The sequence below is a fragment of the Nerophis ophidion genome, linkage group LG16 (genome assembly GCF_033978795.1).
Source record: "Nerophis ophidion isolate RoL-2023_Sa linkage group LG16, RoL_Noph_v1.0, whole genome shotgun sequence".
NCBI lineage: Eukaryota > Metazoa > Chordata > Actinopteri > Syngnathiformes > Syngnathidae > Nerophis > Nerophis ophidion.
In genome coordinates this window covers 13,146,040-13,171,540 of record NC_084626.1, presented here as the reverse complement: position 1 = coordinate 13,171,540, position 25,501 = coordinate 13,146,040, and the positions used below count along the sequence as shown (strand labels likewise).

General features: G+C 41.3%; 1 protein-coding gene across 7 annotated transcripts in view; it reads left to right on the top strand.

Annotated features, from left to right (window-relative positions):
• Positions 1 to 25,501, top strand: part of erc2 (ELKS/RAB6-interacting/CAST family member 2) — a 94,960-nt gene that overhangs the window by 13,181 nt on the left and 56,278 nt on the right. For 5 of the 7 annotated variants that reach the window (XM_061874313.1, XM_061874312.1, XM_061874315.1 and 2 more), the window contains exons 2-5: positions 413 to 1,245; positions 16,768 to 16,791; positions 21,398 to 21,832; positions 23,556 to 23,630. In XM_061874313.1, the coding sequence (XP_061730297.1) occupies positions 568 to 1,245; positions 16,768 to 16,791; positions 21,398 to 21,832; positions 23,556 to 23,630 (1,212 nt within the window). In that variant the 5' untranslated portion in view covers positions 413 to 567. The remainder of the gene's footprint in view (positions 1 to 412; positions 1,246 to 16,767; positions 16,792 to 21,397; positions 21,833 to 23,555; positions 23,631 to 25,501) is intronic. The other 2 variants (XM_061874314.1, XM_061874316.1) reach the window with 1 other exon arrangement.

Here is a 25,501-nt window from a genome sequence, read left to right as displayed (position 1 = left end):
CAACAAGATACAAGCTCGCATATTTACACGTCAAATGTTTGTTATTATGTATTGTACCTCTGTTTTTAGGGGACGGCGTGGCGATATTGGGATTGTGGCTCTGCCAGCAATCTGAGGGTTACTGGTTCAATCCCCACTTTCGCCCATCCTAGTCACATCCGTTGTGTCCTTGGGCAAGACACTTCACCCTTGCTCCTGATGGGGCCTGGTTAGCGCCTTGCATGGCAGCTCCCGCCATCAGTGTGTGAATGTGTGTGTGAATGGGTGAATGTGAAAATAATGTCAAAAGCGCTTTGGGCTCCTTAAAAAGGGGTAGAAAAGCGCTATACAAGTACAACCATTTACCTTGTCTACTTTTATTTCCAAGATCCTCGACTGACACATTCAACCTGTTGTGATTTGTCTGTCTCAGGTGCCTCCCGGGCATTCCCTGCGATTTTGAGGCACCCCGACTCCCACGGCAGGAAATCACCTGCCCCATGTGCGGTTCAGCCAGCCTGTGCAGTATCATTTCAGCGTGCCCTCGTTAAGGACCCCCCTGGTGGCCACGCGGCCCACTCACGGGACATGTACGGCAGTGCCAGAGCTGTAAGTCACTTAGAGAGCAGCCCCGCACGCTCCCCGCGCCTGCCTCGGTCCCCCAGACTGGGCCATCGGAGGGCCAACAGCGGGGCCGGGAGCGGCGCGGGGGGCAAGACGCTCTCCATGGAGAACATCCAGTCTCTCAATGCTGCCTACGCCACTTCGGGGCCCATGTACCTGAGCGATCACGAGGGTGTGGGCTCCACGGCCACCTACCCCAAAGGCACTACCACTTTGGGCCGGGCCACCAGCCGGGCCATGTACGGGGGCCGCGTCACGGCCATGGGCAGCAGTCCCAATATCGCTACGGTGGGGCTGCACCATGCTGACCTTCTGTCTTACAGTGACCTGGGCTCCATCTCCATGCTGCACTCCCACCACCACCACCACCAGGGGTTGCCCTCCGCCCTGCTGAGGCAGGCGGTGCGGAGCAGTGGGGGAGAACTGCTAGAGATGCAGGCCCAGTTCAGGGAGATGCAGAGGGAGAACGAGATGCTGCGCAGGGAGCTGGACCTGAAGGACAGTAAGCTGGGCTCCTCCACCAACAGCATCAAAAGCTTCTGGAGTCCCGAGTTGAAGAAGGAGCGCATCATGAGGAAGGAGGAGGCGGCGCGAACGTCTATTCTTAAAGAGCAGATGAGGGTCACTCATGAGGACAACCAGGTGAGTCCACTCTTCTCACCTATTACTATTATGTTATATCATCTTTTCTGTGTGGACGCCCTGAGACCTTTCTGGAAGGAGTTACATCGTATTTATTGGAATAAGTGAGCCATGTATTATGGTATATCTTAATGTCCTGTAGACACACGTACGTCACAAATAACTTTGTCTTTCAAAACAACTCAGGAAGCAATTACTGTTATTAACATTTTTTAAAAGCTTAATACTACTACACACCACACATTGACAAATTAAGATTTTCAACCTGGGCGTCTGGACATTTTTTTTTCTTTATATTACCGTGAGTCTTGAACAATGGAGACTATTCCAATTAGGGATGTCTGATAATGGCTTTTTTGCCGATATTCGATATTCCGATATTGTCCAACTCTTAATTACTGATTCCAATATCAACCGATACCGATATGTACAGTCGTGGAATTAACACATTATTATGCTTAATTTTGTTGTGATGCCCCGCTGGATGCATTAAACAATGTAACTTTACCATGAATTGATTAACGTCGACCTCGACTTAAAGAAGTTGAAAAACGTATTCAGGTGTTACCGATGCAATTCAACTCCTGAAATTCCGTACAGAAGTATTGGGGTGAATTGTCCCCCACCACCTTATCCAAGATCCCAAGAGCAATTTGTTTCTACGGGCAAAACTGGCAGGTATGTGGAGATGAGTGGCTCCTTCTGCTGAGCCCGCTTTTGCTCCTAACAAGTCTTGCATGACTCTACAAACTATTAATTCCGAGGGAGAGCCTTTTTCCTCGTGTGACCAAGCCATCAGCTTCTAAAAGTTAGTTTTCCAATTCCATAAAGTATCTGGCACACAGTGGGATGTTACCAATGTATTCCGGCCATCCTGACTGATAAGTTTGATGACGGCCTGTCGCAGCATCAAGAGAGGAGAACACCGTTGCTCCACTAAGCTTGCCAGTGATCTCATCAGAGGCAGATAGGATTTAATGCTCTTTTGACTGATTCATTTAGCCTTATCAAGTCCACACATATCCTGGCTTTGCTAGTGTTCTTCTTCAGAACAGGCACCATTGGTGTGCCCAATTCAGTTGGCTGTGTTACTGGGTCTATTATGACATTGTTCTCCTTCCTGTGGTTTATCTTGAACTTTTTGTAACATTGGAAAAGAGCACACTGTGTGTGTTATGAATAGGGTACATTTGAGCACTGTTCTTCAACTGTATTTTAATTAGTTCAGTTTTTGGTGTACTATGCTCACCCTAAGCTTGCTGATGTTCACTGGTGGTGAGTATCCTTTCGTCAATCCGTCGCACCAAGTTCATTCCAACTGACAGGGACTAGCTGATTAGATTGTTGACACTCCAGCCGCGGACCACATATTCTTTGAAGGGGTAATTCTCCCATTTAAAGCTAACTGTCACTTTGAATCGACCCAGACTCAACAGTTCACCTTTTGGGTTGTCTAAAGGAATGTCAGCAGGTTCTAGTGCTCTCAGTGGGGTGAGTGTACGAATGCATTCTCACCTAATACATTCACATTAACTCCTGTGTCGATTCTAAATTTCATTGGAATCCACCTGTAGCTGCAAAGTTCACTGCTCTTTTGCATCGTCACTGTACACTAAACCTAAGACATAGGATGTCTTTTCAGCCTGCCCACTCTCTCAGTCCCTGTTGCTGTTGCAACATGCTCTGGACCAATGTCCGATTTTATGATTTTATGGTAGTTCTGGCATGTAGCTTTCCTTGCAGGGCGCCTTTCATCTCTGCCATGCTGGACTTTCCAACATTTACCACATTTGTTTTTACTCCCGCATTTTCTGTCTTTTGTCTTGCCTGGTTGTTGTTGCTGCTTCCAATTATTATTTTGTTTGTAACACACCTCCTGTACTGATCCCAACTTGTCTCCCTGCAGGTTAATTTTTTTCGCAACCTCCTCTAGCTGCCTCACGGTCTGTATTGTCAGTGCAAGTGTTAGGTCCGCCATTAGCTGTAGTATGCGAAAGAGCTTGTTAATTATCCCAACAACAATACAGTTGCAGATATTTTTATCTCGACTGGCACCATACTCACAGTGCTCTGATAAATCATACAAGGCTCGGCTAAACAAACTGGTGGAAACATGCCCTCTCGGGGATAGTATTATTCCTCTGGAAAAAATACTGGCCAAACTTTTTTTTACCATGCTGTCAAAGTTGTTTTTGGCAATGGTGAACGATTTATATATGTTTTGTACCTTGTTGCTCATTGCATAAATCAGGCAGCTCACCTGCACATTTCCATCCTCTGTTGAGTTTTGTTGCAAGTCTGTACCAGTCGAAGTGCTGTCTCCAGTCTAGCCATTCCGTTGGCTTGTCAAAGGCAAAGTTCGCTGGGGGATTAAAGTTTCTGTTGCCTACTTACTTCTTTATTGAATTTTCGTGACTCACTGGCCACTTCTGACACCATATAGAATGATTGAGGGCGAGTATCGTGCAGGTATATTGTTGGCTGTTTACATCAACTCCCACCCAGCGCGGTAACAACACACAAGAGCAACAGTCACGTTTAGTCTGCTGTACAGCAGTTCTTCTGCCATAAGCCTAGCAATGTTGTGACACTCAAACATGAGAAACTGCCATCTACATGCATATGTGACAGCGCATGTTAGGCAACGCACACACATGGAATACTTACAACCAGACACAGTGTGGAGAGAGAATAGGGAGAATGGATGCGTTTTGGCTTGAAAACTAACTATAAAGGTGAAGCTATATATACTGTAGCGCTGCTCTGCAAGAGGTGCTTTAAACCATGGCTAACTAGCTAGTGGCTAACGTCCATCTGCAGTCAGCAGTGTTTTTGCTGCTTCTAAATCACTAATCCTTGCTTCCATGGCGAGAAATAAACTATGTTTCTTACAAGTATCCTACCTATAGGATGAGGACTAGCTAAACTTTATTCACTACACAACGTTGGAGAATACAATAGCGAACCGCTAATAGCAAGCTTGCGCTCCCGAATGTAAATAAATGCCATGGGTGGAGCTACACAGGCATAGACTGTAACAATACCAAGAGCCATATGTAGTCAAAAGTACAATGATTACATCGATATTATTTATTATCACAAAATATTTTTTCATTTCCTTATTGTTTATAAACTCATCCGTGGACACATTAAGACTTTAAATACGACCAATGTATGACCCTGTAACTACTTAGTATTGGGTTGTTACCAAAATGTATGTTAAGTATCCAAAAAAAAAGAAGAATAACAGATTATTACATTTTTAACCAAAGTGTACATAGAAAATGATAAAACAGAAAATAAGCTGATATTAACTATAATCTAACAAGTAGATTATTAATATTCCGTTTTATACCGCTTTTCCCTACTAAATTTTGACAAAATAAAACTACCTAAAATGACACAATATGTTAGCCTTTGTTTGCTTACTTAGTACTAAAAATAAGTAGCATGTTCACTATGTTATTTGATGACAAAATTGTTCTTTGATTGCAATAATAAATGTATTTTTAATGTATCATAAGATTTAAAAAAAAATAAGATAAATAAAACCAATAATGCCATTTTTTGTGGTTCCTTCATTTGGGGGGGAATGTAGCGGAAAGTATCGAAATACATTTTGGCACTGGTACTTGTACCAGAATATTGGTATCAGGACAACCCTAAATTAGCATTTTTCTTGTAGACAATCAAAACTACAAGCACAATCTTTTTTTGTGTGTGTGGAGGTGTCAACATGCCCTAGTTACATCATCTTCTGGCAAGAGTGGGCACTAAATGATCTCCTCTTTCTTTAAATCCCTTAATTTATCTGTCCGCCTCCATTCTGTGGCCTTTCCAAAAACAAAGTGTACAAAATGCCCCAAAACGTTTTTAATTAGGTTCCTCCCTCGTACGCTTGTTTCTAAATAAAATGAAGTCACTACATACAGAACTAAGGTCGGCTCCCCATCACATCACCAAGGCTTGAGTCATGCTAATATTGGACCTTGTCGTCATTATCTCATTATGCAAATTGATATTAAAATGAAGTCAGAAGAAGCGATAGCTCAGTCTAAAGCTTTTTTTAGCTAAATTGTTCTAGGGCACATTTTGAGAAAGCAACGGACAAGGTCTTCTTCCTTAACTATTATTCCTATTTAGGATATAATATCAATGCAAGGCTCTGTCATAGTTTTTGGGGGGTAATTTTGTCAAAAATAAAGTAATAAACTCATCAATTAAAACAAAAGCAATAAGGTTATATTGGTTATATTATAGTCAAAGATCGTCAATGTGACAGGAGACCTTTGACGTTGTTTAGGAATACACTATTCAATGATCCTATATATGACAAGAGTGCTTTGCTGTTTTTAAGGACCTACTGAAAACAAAACACTCATCAAATATCTTAAATATGATAGGAGCGATTTGTTGTTTCTGTTGTTATACAGGACATATTTAAAAAATGCTGGTCAAAGATCCTCAATATGACAATAGCCTTTGCTGTTTTAAAGGACCTACAGAAAAAAATGCTAGTCAAAAACCCTCTCTATGACAGTAGCAATTTAATATTATACAATTTTTATTATTATTCATAGTTAATATTGAAGTGAAGTAAATTATATTTGTACAGCACATTTTTCTAAAATCTCAGTGCTTTATATAGTGAAACCCATTATCTACATTTTTAAGCTACATTTAAACCAGTGTGGGTGGCATTGGGAGCAGGTGGGTAAATTGTAGGGCTGCGAATCTTTGGGTGTCCCACAATTCGATTCAATATCGATTCTTGGGGTCACAATTCGATTCAAAATCGATTTTTCTTTCAATTCAACATGATTCTCGATTCAAAAACGATTTTTTCCCGATTTAAAAATATTCTTTATTCATTCAATACATAGGATTTCAGAAGGATATACCCTAGTCTGCTGACATGCAAGCAGAGTAGTAGATTTTTGTAAAAAGCTTTTATAATTGTAAAGGACAATGTTTTATCAACTGATTGCAATAATGTACATTTGTTTTAACTATTAAACGAACCAAAAATATGACTTTTTTTTATCTTTGTAAAAATATTGGACACAGTGTGTCGTCGAGCTTATAAGATGCGATGCAAGTGTAAGCCACTGTAACACCATTGTTGTTTTTTTTATTTTTGTAAATGTCTAATGATAATGTCAATGAGGGATTTTTAATCACTGCTATACTGTTGTTGATAATATTCATTTTTGTTTCACTACTTTTGGTTTGTTCTGTGTCGTGTTTGTGTCTTCTCTCAATTGCTCTGTTTTTATTGCAGTTCTGAGTGTTGCTAAGTCAGGTTTGATTTTGGAATTGGATTGCATTGTTATGGTATTGCTGTGTATTGTTTTCTTGGATTGATTAAAAAAAATCGATTTTTAAAAAATGAGAATCGATTCTAAATCGCACAACGTGAGGATCGCGATTCAAATTCGAATCTATTTTTTTCCCACACCCCTAGTAAAGTGTCTTGCCCAAGGACACAACGGCAGTGACTAGGATGGCGGGACTGGTGTTGGAACCTGGAACCTTCAAGTTGCAGGCATGGCCACTCTACCAACCGAGCTATACTGCTAATATACGCATCAAAGATCCTCCATACTGTATGACAGGATAGCTCTGCTCCAAAAAAGCTATTCAAAAATCCTCTATATAAATGAAAGGAAAACTCAGCTACTCAAAGATCCTATATGTGACTGGACCCGCTATGCTGTTTTCAAAGACTTACTCAATAAAAAAACAGCAGTCGAAAAGTGTCTATATGACGAGTGCTCTAATGTTTTTGGTTTGGTTTGACTTCTGAACTCTCGGACGTGTCTCACTGTATAGTTCCTGAAGTCTCTTCTGTCTTGTGTTGTGCCAGCATGAGATAATACTACTGTAAAACTACTATAATACTAATATAATTAGTGCAATACTACTGTTGACTATCAATCAATCAAAGTTTACTTTTCTAGCCCTTAATCACAGATGTTTAAAAGGGCGATGGATGCCGAGTGGATACGGTTAATAATGTGAGAGTCTAGTCTATAGTGGGGCCAGCATGGGATCTTCTTGCATGTAGACAAGTTGGGAGCAGAGACGTCACTGACTGATGCATAGGGAGTGATCACCAAGGGTCCTGACTTCATGTGAAAGTCCAGTACATTGGGAGACCAGCAGGGGATCATCTTGAATTGAGACAAGTCAGCAGCGCAGAGACTTCACCAACTGATGCAAAGAGGAGTGGTCCATCCTGGGTTCCAATTTTGAACAGCTAGCGCAACCTAGGTGGAAGCTTATCCGTGGTCACCTGATAACCTCCCTACTACTCTTATACTACTATAAATGGCTTAACACTACTGTGAAACTACTATAATTATATTAAAATTAGTTTAATACTACTTTTGACTACTATAACACACACTACTGCAGACGACTGTAATACTACTGTAGGCTACTATAACACTACTGTAGACTACTATATTAGTAGTCCAGACTTTTACCATGAATTGATTAACGTGGACCCCGACTTAAACAAGTTGAAAAACTTATTTGGGTGTTTTTATTTAGTGGTCAATTGTATGGAATATGTACTGAACTGTGCAATCTACTAATAAAAGTATCAATCAATCAATCAATCAATCTAAAACACTGGTGTTGACTACTATATTACTACTATCGACTACAGTAACACTACTGTCCACTACTATGATAATGCTGTGGACTATTGTAACACTAGTGTCACTTCTATAACACTACTCATAACACCACTGTGAAATTGTATAACACTACAGTCGACTACTATAATATTACTGTAAACTTCTATAATAGTGCTGTAGACTAATTATAACACTACTGTTGACTACTATACTACTATTGATTACTACCACACTACTGCCGACTGCTATAACACTACTGTAGACTAATATAAAACACTTGTACACTACTATACCACTACTGTAGACTACTATACTACTGTTGACTACTACAACACCACTGCCGACTGATATAACACTACTGTAGACTACTATAATACTACTGCAGACTACTACGATACTACTGTAGACTACTATGATACTACTGTAGACTACTATAACACTAATGTTGACTACTATACAACTGCCAACTACTATAATACTACTGAAGACTACTGTAGCACTACTGTAGACTACTACAGTATAATACTACTGTTGACTACTTTAATACTATTGTGGACAAGCTACTTTGATACCAGCCATTGCACCTGAAGCCATGTTGAATCTTGCATGGACTGGTTACTTTAAATGCATTCTGTCTATTGTTATGACACGCTGCCCTCCACCTTAAAGACTCTAATTCATTCATTGGCAACTTAAGCGTGGAGTGTTTCTTACACTTCCATGCGTTCACTTGCTGGCAATCCCTCGACAGTTGCCAAGGGGAGATTCAAATGCTTTCACATTCTTCTACGATATGAACATCTACCTTTTGTTTCAGCACTGTTTACCACCTGGAGTGCATTCTAGTTGTGCAGTACATACTCAAAGCACGGTCACTTCCCACACATTTCCTCTTCCCTGCTGGAGTCTTGTCCTCTGCTTTGTCCGTCCGCGTTATCTCCAACGCTGCACTCAATTATGTTCACAGCTTTCTTGATAGACTTCATTAAAGAGGTATGGAAGTGGCGGGAGATGGGCCTTATTGCCATAATTGGTGTTTTCTCTCTTGATTTCTGGGCTCTTTAAGTGCACACACAAGGTCAGGCCCCAATGGTTCTGTAATGATGACAGTCACAGTTGTTCCATATGATTGTTCCACCAATGCCGAAATGTTACAAAAAAAGAAGCTAGTGGTGGCCCAATACTTTTGCACAGGAGTATGCCTCAAGCTTCTGTTAGCAGTGTTAAATACTGTTCATCAATCATCTGCCTATTAAGGCGAGCGACTAAGGGCACGTGTTTGCCGCGTCCAAACGCGACAACACTACGAAATTTGGATTCAGCACAATTCCCTTCCAATTCCTGCAGGACAAAATCGACTGGCGGCAAATCTGTGAGCTGTGGCGAGCCGCATTTGACTGAGTCATGACCAGCAGTGACGCTCGCACACCCAGTCAGTCCTTGTCAACACGGGCCCTAAAATGGAGGCTGAGCTTTACACATTACACAAGTGTTTTTCAACCTTTTTTGAACCAAGGCACATTGCCCGTGTTGAAAAAATCTGGAGGCACACCACCAACAGAAATCACTAAAAAAACAAAACTCAGTTGACAGTAAAAAAGTCGTTGTCGCAATGGTTGGATATAACTTTAAACCATAACCAAGCATGCATTGCTATAGCCTTTGTCTCAAAGTAGATGTACTGTCTCCACCAGTCACATCACGCCGTATGAATTTTTTGCTGTTATCCTGTGTGTAGTGTTTTAGTTCTTGTCTTGCACTCCTATTTTAGTGACTTTTTCTCTTTTTTTGATATTTTCCTGTGGCAGTTTCATGTCTTCCTTTAAGCGATATTTCCTGCATCTACTTTGTTTTAGCAATCAAGAATATTTAAGTTGTTTTTATCATTCATTGTAGGGAAATTGTTGATTGTCATATCATGTTTGGATGTACATTGTGGACGCCGTCTTTGCTCCACAGTAAGTCTTTGCTGTCGTCCAGCATTCTGTTTTTGTTTACTCTGTAGCCAGTTCAGTTTTAGTTTCGTTCTGGATAGCCTTCCCTAAGCGTCAATGTTTTTTCTTAGGGCGTGGTCAGCAGACATCATCACATAATTTGCACAATCGTTGATGATGCATACAATAAAAAAAGGCAAAAAAATGTACATACATTTCAAAAGAAATCTGTCTTATTAGTAATTGTTATTAACATAGTTTTTCTTATATCGTTTTGCTGTATTTCTTTTTTACATAATTATTTTTAATTGTACGATGTAAAACAGCCGGTATACCAGCGGTGTATTTTACGTAGGGGAAGCTAAAATTCAGCTACTGTCTTAATATGATGCCAGATAAAATATATAAAGAAAATGCTACATTTTACAAAAAAAGTGACTTAAAAGATTGTAAAATGCTTCATTTCAACATCTCAGGGCATTTAATCGATCGTATGTTTTGCCATGCGTCGCCTGAGTCCGCCAACCCCCCTCCGCCCCCCAGTATGAATCAGTGCGTTCATCATTACTCTGGATAGCATACACAAGAATGTTTTTGTGAGTGTGGGGTGTCTGGTTTTTAGGATGCACCAGTCTCTGTCTTAGGGTGTGACCTGGTTTGTAGTGTACTGGATTGTTGTGTTGGTTAAAAATAATTCTGAGTTTCTTGGATAGACCTGACACATGTGGAATGACAATATTTTTGCGTCTTCATCCACTCTGTTCTTGTTATTTCTGGAACTGGGGGCACTCTTTACAAACGACCAACTGCAATAACCATAGGTTTTGAGGGATTCCCTCAAATGCCTATGTTCTTTCTCTTTGGCTTGTTGGCTGGTATGAACAAGAACAACAGGCAGTGTTCTATACTTTAAGATCGCTGATTCGCTCATTTTGCTGTCATTCAAAAAGGGATTCAGCCTCGAACAGACCATCCAATGGCCAGCCGAGGCCTAGTCCACTTCTCATTCACTTATGCAGATGCTCTACTTCCGTTGGTGCGACAAAGCCAAGCATTTATCCAATTATCGTCAAGTTTTGCGGCAGTAGAAAAACCCACTCTATGCTCTAAATGAATGAGAATAAAGTTGCAGCAGCTGTTGTGAAAGTAGCTGATTCCGAAAAAAGTTTAATGTATCCTAGCGCATATTTAGTCAATGAAATGTAAACACAAAAAGTACATTCGTTTTTTAGGTGAAGCTGAACTTTCCTTGCAGTTCTAGAGAAATCTCTACTACAATCTCCAATTCCCAGCAGGTCTCGTAGATGAACAGCTTCTGGCATGTTAGAAGAAGGCGGATAAGGGAAGTCGGCAAGTCTGTAACTTCGGGACAAAAATTGGCTCTAAGGGCTGGGTTGGTCTGATTTGAGTGCAAAGCGGGGCTCTCCGCGTGCCCTCAGTTGAAGGCTCCAGACAATCACTTGCGTTTTACTTACGGTTAGCGTATTTTGGGTGCTGAATTTTCGGTGCATCACTGAGTAAATAATAAGCTATATGTCCATTTGTTCAATGCATTACTTCAATTTGTTTCCATGTAAAAGGGGCTAATTTTTAAGGCGTGGTGGATTTTACCTTGCAGTGACGCTGCGCCACGATCAATTACATGTAGGGGAAACCCTAGATGTATTGGTTTTATTATTTTTTTAAATACAATACCTTACAATACCTGCTACCTTACCGTGGTAGAGGAGTTTGCGTGTCCCAATGATCCTAGGAGCTATGTTGTCTGGGGGTTTTCATGCCCCCTGGTAGGGTGTCCCAAGACAAACAGGTCCTAGGTGAGTGATCAGACAAAGAGCAGCTCAAAGACTTCTATGGAATTACAACGAAATGAACCCAGATTTCCCTCGCCCGGACGTGGGTCACCGGGGCCCCGCTCTGGAGCCAGGCCCGGAGTTGGGGCACGATGGCGAGCGCCTGGTGGTCGGGCCTGTTCCCATGGGGCCCGGCCGGGCACAGCCCGAAGAGGCAACGTGGGTCATCCCTCCAATGGGCTCACCACTCATAGGAGGGGCCATAGAGGTCGGGTGCATTGTGAGCTGGGCGGCAGCCGAAGGCAGGGCACTTGGCGGTCCGATCCTCGGCTACAGAAGCTAGCTCTTGGGACGTGGAACGTCACCTCACTGGGGGGGAAGGAGCCTGAGCTAGTGCGCGAGGTAGAGAAGTTCCGGCTGGATATAGTCGGACTCACCTCGACGCACAGCAAGGGCTCTGGAACCAGTTCTCTCGAGAGGGACTGGACCCTCTTCCACTCTGGCGTTGCCGGCAGTGAGAGGCGACGGGCTGGGGTGGCAATTCTGGTTGCCCCCCGGCTCAAAGCCTGTACGTTTGAGTTCAACCCAGTGGACGAGAGGGTAGCTTCCCTTCGCCTTCGGGTGGGGGGACGGGTCCTGACTGTTGTTTGTGCTTACGCACCAAACAGCAGTTCAGAGTACCCACCGTTTTTGGGTACACTCGAGGGAGTACTGGAAAGTGCTCCTCCGGGTGATTCCCTTGTCCTACTGGGAGACTTCAACGCTCATGTTGGCAACGACAGTGAAACCTGGAGAGGCGTGATTGGGAAGAATGGTCGCCCGGATCTAAACCCGAGTGGTGTTTTGTTATTGGACTTTTGTGCTCGTCACGGATTGTCCATAACAAACACCATGTTCAAACATAAGGGTGTCCATATGTGCACTTGGCACCAGGACACCCTAGGCCGCAGTTCCATGATCGACTTTGTAGTTGTGTCATCGGATTTGCGGCCTCATGTTTTGGACACTCGGGTGAAGAGAGGGGCGGAGCTTTCTACCGATCACCACCTGGTGGTGAGTTGGCTGCGATGGTGGGGGAGGATGCCGGACAGACCTGGCAGGCCCAAGCGCATTGTGAGGGTCTGCTGGGAACGTCTGGCAGAGTCTCCTGTCAGAGAGAGTTTCAATTCACACCTCCGGGAGAACTTTGAACATGTCACGAGGGAGGTGCGGGACATTGAGTCCGAGTGGACCATGTTCCGAACCTCTATTGTCGAGGCGGCTGATTGGAGCTGTGGCCGCAAGGTTGTTGGTGCCTGTCGTGGCGGTAATCCCAGAACCCGTTGGTGGACACCAGCAGTGAGGGATGCCGTCAAGCTGAAGAAGGAGTCCTATCGGGTTCTTTTGGCTCATAGGACTCCGGAGGCAGTGGACGGGTACCGACGGGCCAAGCGGTGTGCAGCTTTAGCGGTCGCGGAGGCAAAAACTCGGACATGGGAAGAGTTCGGGGAAGCCATGGAAAACGACTTCCGGACGGCTTCGAAGCGATTCTGGACCACCATACGGCGCCTCAGGAAGGGGAAGCAGTGCACTATCAACACCGTGTATGGTGCGGATGGTGTTCTGCTGACTTCGACTGCGGATGTTGTGGATCGGTGGAGGGAATACTTCGAAGACCTCCTCAATCCCACCAACACGTCTTTCTTTGAGGAAGCGGTGCCTGGGGAATCTGTAGTGGACTCTCCTATTTCTGGGGCTGAGGTCGCTGAGGTAGTTAAAAAGCTCCTCGGCGGCAAGGCCCCGGGGGTGGATGAGATCCGCCCGGAGTTCCTTAAGGCTCTGGATGCTGTGGGGCTGTCTTGGTTGACAAGACTCTGCAGCATCGCGTGGACATCGGGGGCGGTACCTCTGGATTGGCAGACCGGGGTGGTGGTCCCTCTCTTTAAGAAGGGGGACCGGAGGGTGTGTTCCAACTATCGTGGGATCACACTCCTCAGCCTTCCCGGTAAGGTTTATTCAGGTGTACTGGAGAGGAGGCTTCGCCGGATAGTCGAACCTCGGATTCAGGAGGAACAGTGTGGTTTTCGTCCTGGTCGTGGAACTGTGGACCAGCTCTATACTCTCGGCAGGGTTCTTGAGGGTGCATGGGAGTTTGCCCAACCAGTCTACATGTGCTTTGTGGACTTGGAGAAGGCATTCGACCGTGTCCCTCGGGAAGTCCTGTGGGGAGTGCTCAGAGAGTATGGGGTATCGGAATGTCTTATTGTGGCAGTCCGCTCCCTGTATGATCAGTGTCAGAGCTTGGTCCGCATTGCTGGCAGTAAGTCGGACACGTTTCCAGTGAAGGTTGGACTCCGCCAAGGCTGTCCTTTGTCACCGATTCTGTTCATAACTTTTATGGACAGAATTTCTAGGCGCAGTCAAGGCGTTGAGGGGTTCCGGTTTGGTGGCCACGGGATTAGGTCTCTGCTTTTTGCAGATGATGTAGTCCTGATGGCTTCATCTGGCCGGGATCTTCAGCTCTCACTGGATCGGTTCGCAGCCGAGTGTGAAGCGACCGGAATGAGAATCAGCACCTCCAAGTCCGAGTCCATGGTTCTCGCCCGGAAAAGGGTGGAGTGCCATCTCCGGGTTGGGGAGGAGACCCTGCCCCAAGTGGAGGAGTTCAAGTACCTAGGAGTCTTGTTCACGAGTGGGGGAAGAGTGGATCGTGAGATCGACAGGCGGATCGGTGCGGCGTCTTCAGTAATGCGGACGTTGTATCGATCCGTTGTGGTGAAGAAGGAGCTGAGCCGGAAGGCAAAGCTCTCAATTTACCGGTCGATCTACGTTCCCATCCTCACCTATGGTCATGAGCTTTGGGTCATGACCGAAAGGATAAGATCACGTGTACAAGCGGCCGAAATGAGTTTCCTCCGCCGGGTGGCGGGGCTCTCCCTTAGAGATAGGGTGAGAAGCTCTGCCATCCGGGAGGAGCTCAACGTAAAGCCGCTGCTCCTCCACATCGAGAGGAGCCAGATGAGGTGGTTCGGGCATCTGGTCAGGATGCCACCCGAACGCCTCCCTAGGGATGTGTTTAGGGCACGTCCAGCTGGTAGGAGGCCACGGGGAAGACCCAGGACACGTTGGAAAGACTATGTCTCCCGGCTGGCCTGGGAACGCCTCGGGATCCCCCGGGAAGAGCTAGACGAAGTGGCTGGAGATAGGGAAGTCTGGGCTTCCCTGCTTAGGCTGCTGCCCCCGCGACCCGACCTCGGATAAGCGGAAGATGATGGATGGATGGATGGATGGACAATATACTTTGTTTGCAGAAGTAATGTTATATGAAAATATTGATCATCTGGCTATTTAAAAGGCATTGTTTATTTGAGTGTTTGAATATGATAAACTTATTCAGTTTCATTTGTACATCTTTTTTGTGTTTTTCATTTTTATTTTTTCAAATATAATGAAAAAAAAAAAACGCATGTTGGGTGCATAATGCCCAGTTTCTGTGATGTCATTAAAATTTCACTTCCTGTTGTCATTTTGCTTCAAGTATCAATCAATCTCTCTGTCTAAGAAAGCACAGCCAATAGGGTCAAAGTGCACGATTGAATATCTTAGTTGCTCAGAGGGTAAAGTGTTTATACAGTATAAGTTTAGATTGAAATATGTCGTTTTTCTATAGAAGAAAGACATTAAGTTCTCTTGTTTTCATGTTAGCTTGCGCTAACACACACACACACACACACACACACACACACACACACACACACACACACAAATATTTTCACGTTGCATGTGTCTATTCTGTAAGCAAACAGTACAGTCCAGACTATGGCTTGCAGGAGTTAGTGCTGGCAAAAGTGGTAAGGAGAAGCCAAAGTTTGAAAAAACGCTGTTAAACGTTCCTTTTTGGGAACACTTGGTCTTCCCAGTGGATTATGCGTAAAGGACAGTGTTGCTTTTTATTGCCAGAAATTTTAATTACTGTGTCTCCATCTCAGTCTTTAATGTTACAAGGGTTTGATTTTCTAAATCCTTTAAATCCATAATCAAATTGAACCCTCCAAGTTTTCAAAAGTCTATAGTTATTACACAAAATATAAAAAGTGTACATCTAATTTCACATGACACTACCCCGTGGTTGTGGCCCTTAGCAACCGTGTCAAGCAACCATGGCCGTCTCGCCATGTCGCCGCTATTGTTATCATTAAAAGGGGGACACGGTTTGTTTGTTTGAGATGCAGCGCAAAGACAAGAAGATGGAGTCTTTTTGTCGAAAGAGAGGTGACCACGACATCATATGAGTCACAAGTGACTCACAGGAAGTGTTATTTATGGGCGGGTCTTGAACCACAGAGCAATCATGCAAATGGATTCATTGACTGCTGCTGCATGCACTTTAGCTCAAAGACGAAAGGGTATCGATCAGGCCAGCACCCATTTAATGAAGGATGGAAGACAAGTTACGAGACAGACAATGGCTAAAATAGAATACTGATTATTTGATTAAAACTCATAACTCATTGGAATATATTTGATATTTCTGCTCATTGTGGTGTGTGAGGTGTTCTTATTCTTCCGTGTGCCTGCACACCAAATTGTGTGTGAAAATGGAGAACATGAGAGAGGTGAATGCGTTCTGTTACTGACTCACACCATGAATTGTGACCAGCAGTTTGTCAGAAGCAACACTGCCCTCTTGTGGTTTGACATGCAGCCTTTTTTTAGAGGTGGCGTATGCTACAGATTTGGTAGCGAGTAAAAAGAGAGCCGATATCACCTTTAGCGATAATCTATACTTTTTTTCTTCTTTTTTAGTTGTTGATATAGTGGGGTTTGCTTTAAACTATTGAACATGTTTATAACAAAACCACACCACCAAAAATGATTACCACATATTTTTTTAATAATACTTAAATTAATGAAATATTGGTATCTCCTACATTAATTTTTGGACGAAAGATGCTATTTTCTCTTTATCTCTTTCCAGAAAGGTCCATAAAGTCATACTTTGTCTCATGTGAAGAACAATGTGGACAAACAAGTCCAGTGTCTTCTTTTTCAAATTAATTTGTTGGCATTCTGTTGCTCATCCGCCTCTGTTGCGTCATGCTCTGACACTGACACTGTTTTACCATACATTTGTTTTTTGTTTTTTCTGTTCATTCTGCCCTTGCTCTGCAGCTGCTGGATGCCAGGAGAACAAAGGTTTGTCGCTATGTTTGCACCAAGTGTGGCGTGCACAACATAGAGTCACCGTCAGTGTGATGTGTACTTGCAGAAACCTGGCGATCCCTTTGCACCTCTTCTCCTTTAGATACTGTAACCCCGACAAGGAATGAGTCATTTAATGGCCGCCATTGATTGCACATAAAATGGTTTCTATGCAGCAGGGCTATCCAATTTAAGTGTTCTGGCGGACTCATTTTCACAAATCTATGGACTAGCAAGCCGACTTCTCTCTTAAATATTGTGTCTAGGGCTGGGCGATATGGCCTTCTTTTAATATCTCGCTATTTTTAGGCCATGTCACCATACACGATATATATCTCAATATTTTGCCTTAGCCTTGAATGAACACTTGATGAATATAATCACAGCAGTATGATGATTCTATTGTATGAGTCTACATTAAAACATTCTTGTTCATACTGCATTAATATATGCTCCTTTTAAATTTTCATGCGGAGAGGGAAATCACAACAAAGTCAATTAACCAAAACTGTGTTTATTAAACAGTTATTAAGCAGTGGCACAAACATTCATGTCATTTTAAAACAGAAAGTGCAAGATGGTCAGACATTTTAAAACAAGCTATGAGTGCACTTTTGTGCATGATGTCACTCAGATGACATATCAAAACAACGCTAAATTAAAGTGCACTTTTTGTACAGAACGCCATTACAATAGTTTAAAACAAAGTGCACTTTTTGCATGAAGTCACACAAGCTATTTCAATAACTGTCAAATAGAAATGAGCTGCATAATAGAAAATAAAATAGTTTATGTCCTTCGGTATGTGGTAGTTTCCTGCGGACGTATCTCCTTCTGTTGTTGACTATTTTTTTCATACGGTGTTGATCTGGAAATGTTTGCCTCGGCATTTTTTTGGTGTGGCACCGAACGGAGATATTGACATGCAGCGTTTCAAGCACTCTTCATTCTCTAGCGTAGGGGTCACCAACCTTTTTGAAACCAAGAGCTACTTCTTGGGTACTGATTAATGTGAAGGGCTACCAGTTTTATATACACTTAAATATATTGCCAGAAATAGCCAATTTGCTCAATCTACCTTTAACTCTATGTTATTATTAATAATTAATTATATGTATCTTTGTGGAAACACTGATCATCTTAACCAGGGGTCTCAAACTCAATTTACCTGTGGGCCACTGGATGCAGAAACTGGGTGAGGCTGGGCCGCAAGAAAAGATTTCTTAAAAAATTTAACATGCACTTTTTAATGAATTCACCTCCTATAAATGGCTTTCCCGCCCTAGCAACATACTTGCCAACCCTCACGATTTTTCTGGGAGACTCCTGAATTTCAGTGCACCTCCCGACAATCTACCGTTGCAACCATTCTCCGAATTTGTCCCAAATTTCACCCGGCCGACATTATTAAGGGCTGCCCTGACTGCACTGCCTTTAACGTCCTCTACAACAGTGTTTCTCAATCTCAACCTTTTTTCACTGTGAACTGTGAATTTTTTTTTAATTCAAGTACCCCCTAATTAGAGCAAAGCATTTTTGGTTAAAAAAAAAGAGATAAAGAAGTAAAAGACAGCACTATGTCATCAGTTTCTGATTTATTAAATGGTATAACGGTGCGAAATATTGCTCATTTGTAGTGGTCTTTCTTGAACTATTTTGAAAAAAAGATATAAAAATAACTAAAAAACTTAATAAACAAGTGATTCAATTATAAATTAAGATTTCTACACATAGAAGTAATCATCAACTTGCCCTCTTTGGGGATTGTAATAGAGATCCATCTGGATTCATCAACTTAAGTTTAAACATTTCTTCACAAAAAAATAAATCTTTAACATCAATATTTTTGGAACATGTCCATAAAAAGTCTAGCTGTCAACACTGAATGTTGGATTGATGTATTATTTATTCACAGTTTATGAACTTACATTCATATTTCATTGAAGTAATATTCAATAAACACATTTATAAAAGGTTTATGAATTTCTGCTATTTTTTTTAGAATGTTTTTAATAAATCTCACTTGTCCCTTTGCATACCTTCAAGTACCTCCAGGGGTTCGCGCACCTGAAAGAGGACTACTGCTCTACTACATGTCATCGCGCATGCTTTTACATCACACAACCAATGTACTGGCTCCATAACATGTTATATGAGACTTTTGCAGAACATTGCATGTGGCTGCAAGACGTACTTTCTCAACAGCCATACAGGTCACACTGAGGGTGGCCGTATAAACAACTTTAACACTGTTACAAATATGCGCCACACTTTGAACCCACACCAAACAAGAACGACAAACCCTTTTTGGGAGAATTTCCGTACCTTAACACAACTTAAACACAAGAGAACAAATACCCGGAACACCTTGAGGCATTAAGTCTCCCGGGCTACAATATACAACACCTCAACCGACGCAAGTAGTAGGGAGGGTGGGAGCTGGGGGGTTGGTGGTAGCGGGGGTGTGTATATTGTAGCCCGGAAGAGTCAGGGCTGCATGGGATTCTGGGTAAATGTTCTGTTGTGTTTATGTTGTGTTACGATGCGGATGTTCTACCAAAAGGTGTTTGTCATTCTTGTTTGGTGTGGGTTCACAGTCTGGCACATATTTGTAACAGTGTTAAAGTTTTTTTATGGCCACCCTTAGTGTGACGTGTGTGGCTGTTGATCAGATATATTTTGCAATACCCCAGGTGCGTCTTGCATGGCCAGATGCAACATACAACTGGGCTAGTACGCTGTCAGTTCAGGATGTAGGGGGCGCTAAAGACAGTGCCATTATGGTACTCCCTGAATATTGTTGATCTGGTAAATATCGACAGGGGCTTCGATAGAATCGGTGCCCTAAAATTCAGGGGTCTCCCGGGAAAATTGGGGACGTTGGAAAGTATGTCAAGCGGCCTTCATATTAAACTTGCGGGCCGCACCAACATTAAATTGTCATATCGAAGTGCGGGCCGCATAATAACATTTCGCGGGCAGCAATTGGCCTGCGGGCCGCATATTTGAGACCCTTGGTCTATATGAAAAGTAGCATCTATTTGTTTTTAAAAACATACTTATAAAAAAAGCAAATCACAAATCCTTTACACGACAAGAGCATTCTGCTGTTTTTAAGGACCTATTAAAAAATGTGAGTTAAATATTCTCTATTTGACAGGAGATCTCAGCTGTTTTGTTTTAATGATATAATGTCAAATTGCTAGTCAAAGATCCTGTATTTGTGACAGAAGTGTTGTTCTATTCTTAAAGATGCTTGTCAAAGATCTTCTATGATACAGGTTCCCTCTGCTTTTTTTAAGGATATACTGAAAAAACACTAGTCAAGGATCATCTCTTTGACATGCTGTTTTAAGGATCTATTGAAAAAAACACTAGTCAAATATTTTCTATAGGAAAGGAGCACTCTGCTATATTAAATATTATATTAAGGATCTACTGTAAAATAATTTATATGACAGAAGCACTCTCCTGTTTTTAATCACCTACTGCAAAAACAGTAGTCGGAGATCATCGATATGACAAGAGCTCCCAGCTGTTTTGAAGGCTCTACTAAACTGCAAAATAAAAAAATAGTCCAAGATCATCTGTATGACAAGAGCACTCTGCTGTTTTAAGGATATATTGTAAAATATTTAGTCAAAGATCATTTATATGACAGAAACACTCTGCTGTTTTAAAGATCTCCCCAAAAAAAACACCTGTTGGAGATCATCAATGCAACAGGAGCACTGTGCTGTTTTAAATAATCTACTGCAACAAATAGTCTACATGACAGGAGCTTATTTTTGTTGTTTAAAAACATAATTTACTTGAATAGTACAAGTCACTGATCCTCTATTTATGACATGAGCCCTTTGATCGTTTTAGGGACCTAATAAAAAAGTCAACCAAAAAAAACAAATCCTTTATACGACAAGAGCATTCTGCTGTTTTTAAAGACCTATTAAAAAAAACACAAGTTAAAGATCCTCTATTTGGCAGGAGAACTCAGCTGTTTTGTTTAAATGATATAATGTCAAACTGCTAGTCAAAGATCCTGTATTTGTGACAGAAGTGTTGTCCTGTTCTTAAAGATGCTTGTCAAAGATCTTCTATGTTACAGGAGAGCTCTGCTGAGAGCTGAGATCTCAGAATTCTTTATAAAACAAAGACATTCTGGTATTTGATGGAATTCACTGCAACAATGTTTTAAACACAACTCGCATGTTTTGGTCAGTAGTTAAATAACCCTGCTGCTGTGAGCCTGTCGATTAGTTAATTATTTCACTGCAAATGTGTCTTCCCTTTGTGGCACCACAAACACCCAAACCCTGAAAAGACAAGACCCAAACCGAGGTGTAAAATGTTGTTTGATTGCAGTATTAGTCTGTAAGGATGGTAAGATTTGCACCTTCTCCTACACCAAAGCGTTCTCCACCGGATGCGACAACATTTCAGGAGTCATCTACGTTTGTTATGCTATCCCCGTACAAACACTTTGTACTCTTTGTGTACTTCTTTCCAACACATGAGCCTGTGTGTGTGTGTGTGTGTGTGTGTGTGTGTGTGTGTGTGTGTGTGTGTGTGTGTGTGTGTGTGTGTGTCTGAACCTCTTCAGCATCTCCAGATGACCATCCAGGCTCTGCAAGATGAGCTTCGCACACAACGAGACCTCAACCACCTGCTGCAACAGGAGAGCGGCAACCGCTCAGGCGCCGACCACTTCACCACCATCGAGCTTACCGAAGAGAACTTCCGGCGGTTGCAGGCCGAACACGACCGGCAGGCCAAGGAGCTGTTCTTGTTGAGGAAAACCCTGGAGGAGATGGAGCTGAGGATCGAGACCCAGAAGCAGACCCTGGGAGCCAGAGATGAGTCCATTAAGAAGCTGCTGGAGATGCTGCAGAGTAAAGGTCTGCCATCAGGGCCCGGCAGGGTGTCTGAAGAGGAGGAGCAGGAGAGGAACAGGCGCATCGCTGAGGCTGAGGCCCAGCTCGGACACCTGGAGGTCATTCTAGACCAGAAAGAGAAGGAAAACATTCATCTACGAGAGGTATGCTACTATTTGGGTTATTGGGTTATCAAAGAGTGAACAAGAGAGTTTTGTTCACATTTTGTGTGTTAATAACCAGACTTTAAAGCACATTATTTGCCAAACAGCTGACCCTAACACTATATCCTGACCATAACCATATTAACTAATCCCATATTTAAAATCTTAACCATAACCTCTTTTCTGTTATCCCTAAACCAACCCCAACCCTTATCCTAAACTACAACCATAACCCTTGATCTCTTATTTTAAAGCCTAACCATAGCCACTTATCCCTTATCTTAAACCCTAACCATAGCGCCTAATCAAGTATCCTAAACCCAAACCATAACTCCTAACCCTTTATCCTAACCCTAATCCATTATTCTAAAACCTAACTCCAACCCCGTATCCTAAAGGCAAACCATAACCCCTATTTCCTTATCCTAAATTCCTTATCTTAGACCTTATCCAATAAACGTTTATCGTAAACCCCAACCCTAATAAATTATCCAAAAATCTAACCAAAAAACCTATGTCCGTAACATAAACTCTAACGCTTACAATCTTATTCTAACCCCTACCACAACCCAAACCCTGTGATCCCTTATCCTAAAATCTAACCATAACCCTTAACCTTTATCCTAAACCTTAAACATAACCCCAATTCCTTATCCCAAACCTTAATTATAAAATAAAGACATATTCAGATTGTTTTCTTGGTTTTACATTGGCCAAAAATAGAACACGCACATTCTGAAAATGTACAAATCACAAATAGTCCTTTGAACAAAACACTTCAAATCCAGAGGGAAAGAAATGTGTGCGGTTTGAAAAACAGACCAAACTTGTACTTTGTCTCAGTGTGTCTACAAAACCAATAAACATGAAGTCACAGCCTATCTGGGATTGAACAAAATAAATCACAAACTTCTAGACGTCAAATATCTCATTTGTCATGTCCAGAACGTTTATCCTGTTCTAACTCAACAAACTACACACACAAAACTGTTGAAGATGGTTGAGTTACACTCACTTTTCTAATTTTTGACAGAGACATTTAGAGCCAATGAGGATGCCTAAGAACAATGCGTGAGAAGCAGAAGACCTAAAACTGCAGGTTTTGCGTTTAATTTTTTCGAAGGAAAGGAGCCACAGCCACGCGTTACCATAGTTATATGCACTTTACTGCATACCTCTTACTTGGCCCTGGTATCAAGCGTTTGCTTGCCCAACAGAGTTGTAATTGCGACAGCCAGTGGACAAATTTAAATCAGCAGTTTCTTTCATTAAACAATTTCAGCTCAATTTTATACTTGGCAAACTCATCTTGCGGGCCGCATAAAACCTGTTCACGGGCCTTATCCGGCCCACGGGCAGTATGTTTGACACCTCTGTCCTAAACCCTAACCATAACCCATAATATCATATCCTAAAACCTAACCAAAACCCATAATCTCATATGCTAACCCCTAACCATAACCAATAATGTTTTGTCTTAAACCTTAACATGACCCTAACACTATCCTCAACCCTAACCATAACCCAGAAACCACTAACCCAAAATCAAAAGATCTTTGAATGAAACAATGCATATTGGAGGCTGTCTTGTGTGACACATTGTGGTTGTTTACAGCCAAGCATTTTTTGTTAAAAAATTATTTTGCTGCGTTAAATATTAGTGTTTATGTTCTCTCGAATGTGGACATTTACAGCATTTTGTTTTTGCATCTTCTCTAATTAGGAGTTACACAGAAGAAATCAACTGCATCAGGATCCCAGCAAAACAAAGGCCCTGCAAACCATCATTGAAATGAAAGTAAGACATATTTTTATTACAGAGTGTACACATTCATGGTGATCACATGTGACTTCAGTTAATAATGATTAATAAGGAATGCATTATTTTCTTACACATGATGAGGATTTAGCATCACTCAGAGATGCACCTCCAGTGGAGGCCTGCTTTAGACTTTGGAAACAAGACACATTAACGGACAATTCTGATTTATTTACTACAAATAATGTGTATTTGCTCATATATTTTTGCCACCTATGCATTTTGTGACATACAGAACAATGACATGCTGTTCCACTAGATGGCAGAGTGTCCATAATTAACCTTCGAATCCAACTGTCGTACAACAAAATAAGTCAAAGCAGGTTTGCTGGTGTGCTACAAGATGTTTTTATCATTTCAAATATGGCTTAATAAAGGTTGCAAAACACTGACTGGATGAATGTTTTAATTAGTGATGTCAAAACGACACAAATGCAATTTTAGTGTGTTGTACAGGAACATTTAAAAAATGTTTTTTACCTAAAATCACATTATTAAGTTATTATTTATTCCTCTCTAATGTGTGTGTTGAGGTGTTTTTTGAAGCAAAATTTGCCACTAGTCGGAGTCACTCATCTTTGAATTAGCATATGCATTGCTGATGATGATCCGTTATACAATCACAACCCACACCGCCATCCATGTAACCGTAAATAAGTATTTCAAAATAAATTGTGTGATTAATCTCCATTTATACATGATTAATGAAACATTTTTTTGTGATTAACAACATGCGTTAACACGTTAAATTTGACAGCTCTAGTTTTCATTTGATAGCAAGAGGGACAAGTAGTAGTGGATGGATGGATGAATGAATGTATCTATTTTTTGTAACACTTAATGTTCAGTTCATTGCATCTTGGACACAGCCCTACTAAATTCTTGTGGGGGATTATTTTATTTGTGGGTTTTGAATATCTCGGAGGGTAAAAACTAGGGTACTATGTGTGGTGGACAGATTACCAAAATATGTAAGAAATATTGATAATATTTCTGTAATGTGAATACACCAGTACTGTATATAGATGCACTTTACCCAAATTGTTTTTTATGCTAAAATAAATTTATTTTTCATCCATAACATGTTACATGTATTATGTTGTATAGCTTCTAGTAATAACAATAATAATACTATTTATTATTATTATTGTTATTATTATGTTATTCATAACTATTCATACATATTATTATTATTATAGTTCTTATTATTATTATTATTAATAATATAAAACAGCAAAGGACAATATATTTATTCTATATTGTATAATATTAAATATATTTTTATGTGTGAAAAATGACTAATTGTCTCCGACTGTTACAGTATTTGACAAACATGTAACAGTCTCAGTTTTTATGGAAAAAAATACAGTTTATTAACATAACATAATATATATTATTTCATAACATAAAATAATATAGTCTTGTAATCATGACAAGTCAAGATTTCTTAGTGAAACACCTCTGAAACAACAGCTCAAACTGCTCCAATTGCTGTAAAAAGTAAGTTAAAAAAAATTACGTAGATCAACCAATAAATTGATCAATAAAATGATAAAAACACCTGATCGGTTTAAAAAAAAAATGAAAAAAAATTGCTTATAAGTAAAAATAAAACTAAATAAAATATTTAAAAATATTCTGTGGCTCAATACATATGATAAGCACTGTAAAAAGTAAATTAGAATATATGGGCATTTCTATGCCTCGTAATATGTCCATGTGCAAACATAGACCCACGCTGTTGTGTGTTTTTATAGAAGTGCTGTTATTGTCATCCTCTGCTGAGTCAACACACCATCAGACAGATTTCACTATCAATAATGACACACAATGTGTGTGTGTGCGTGTGT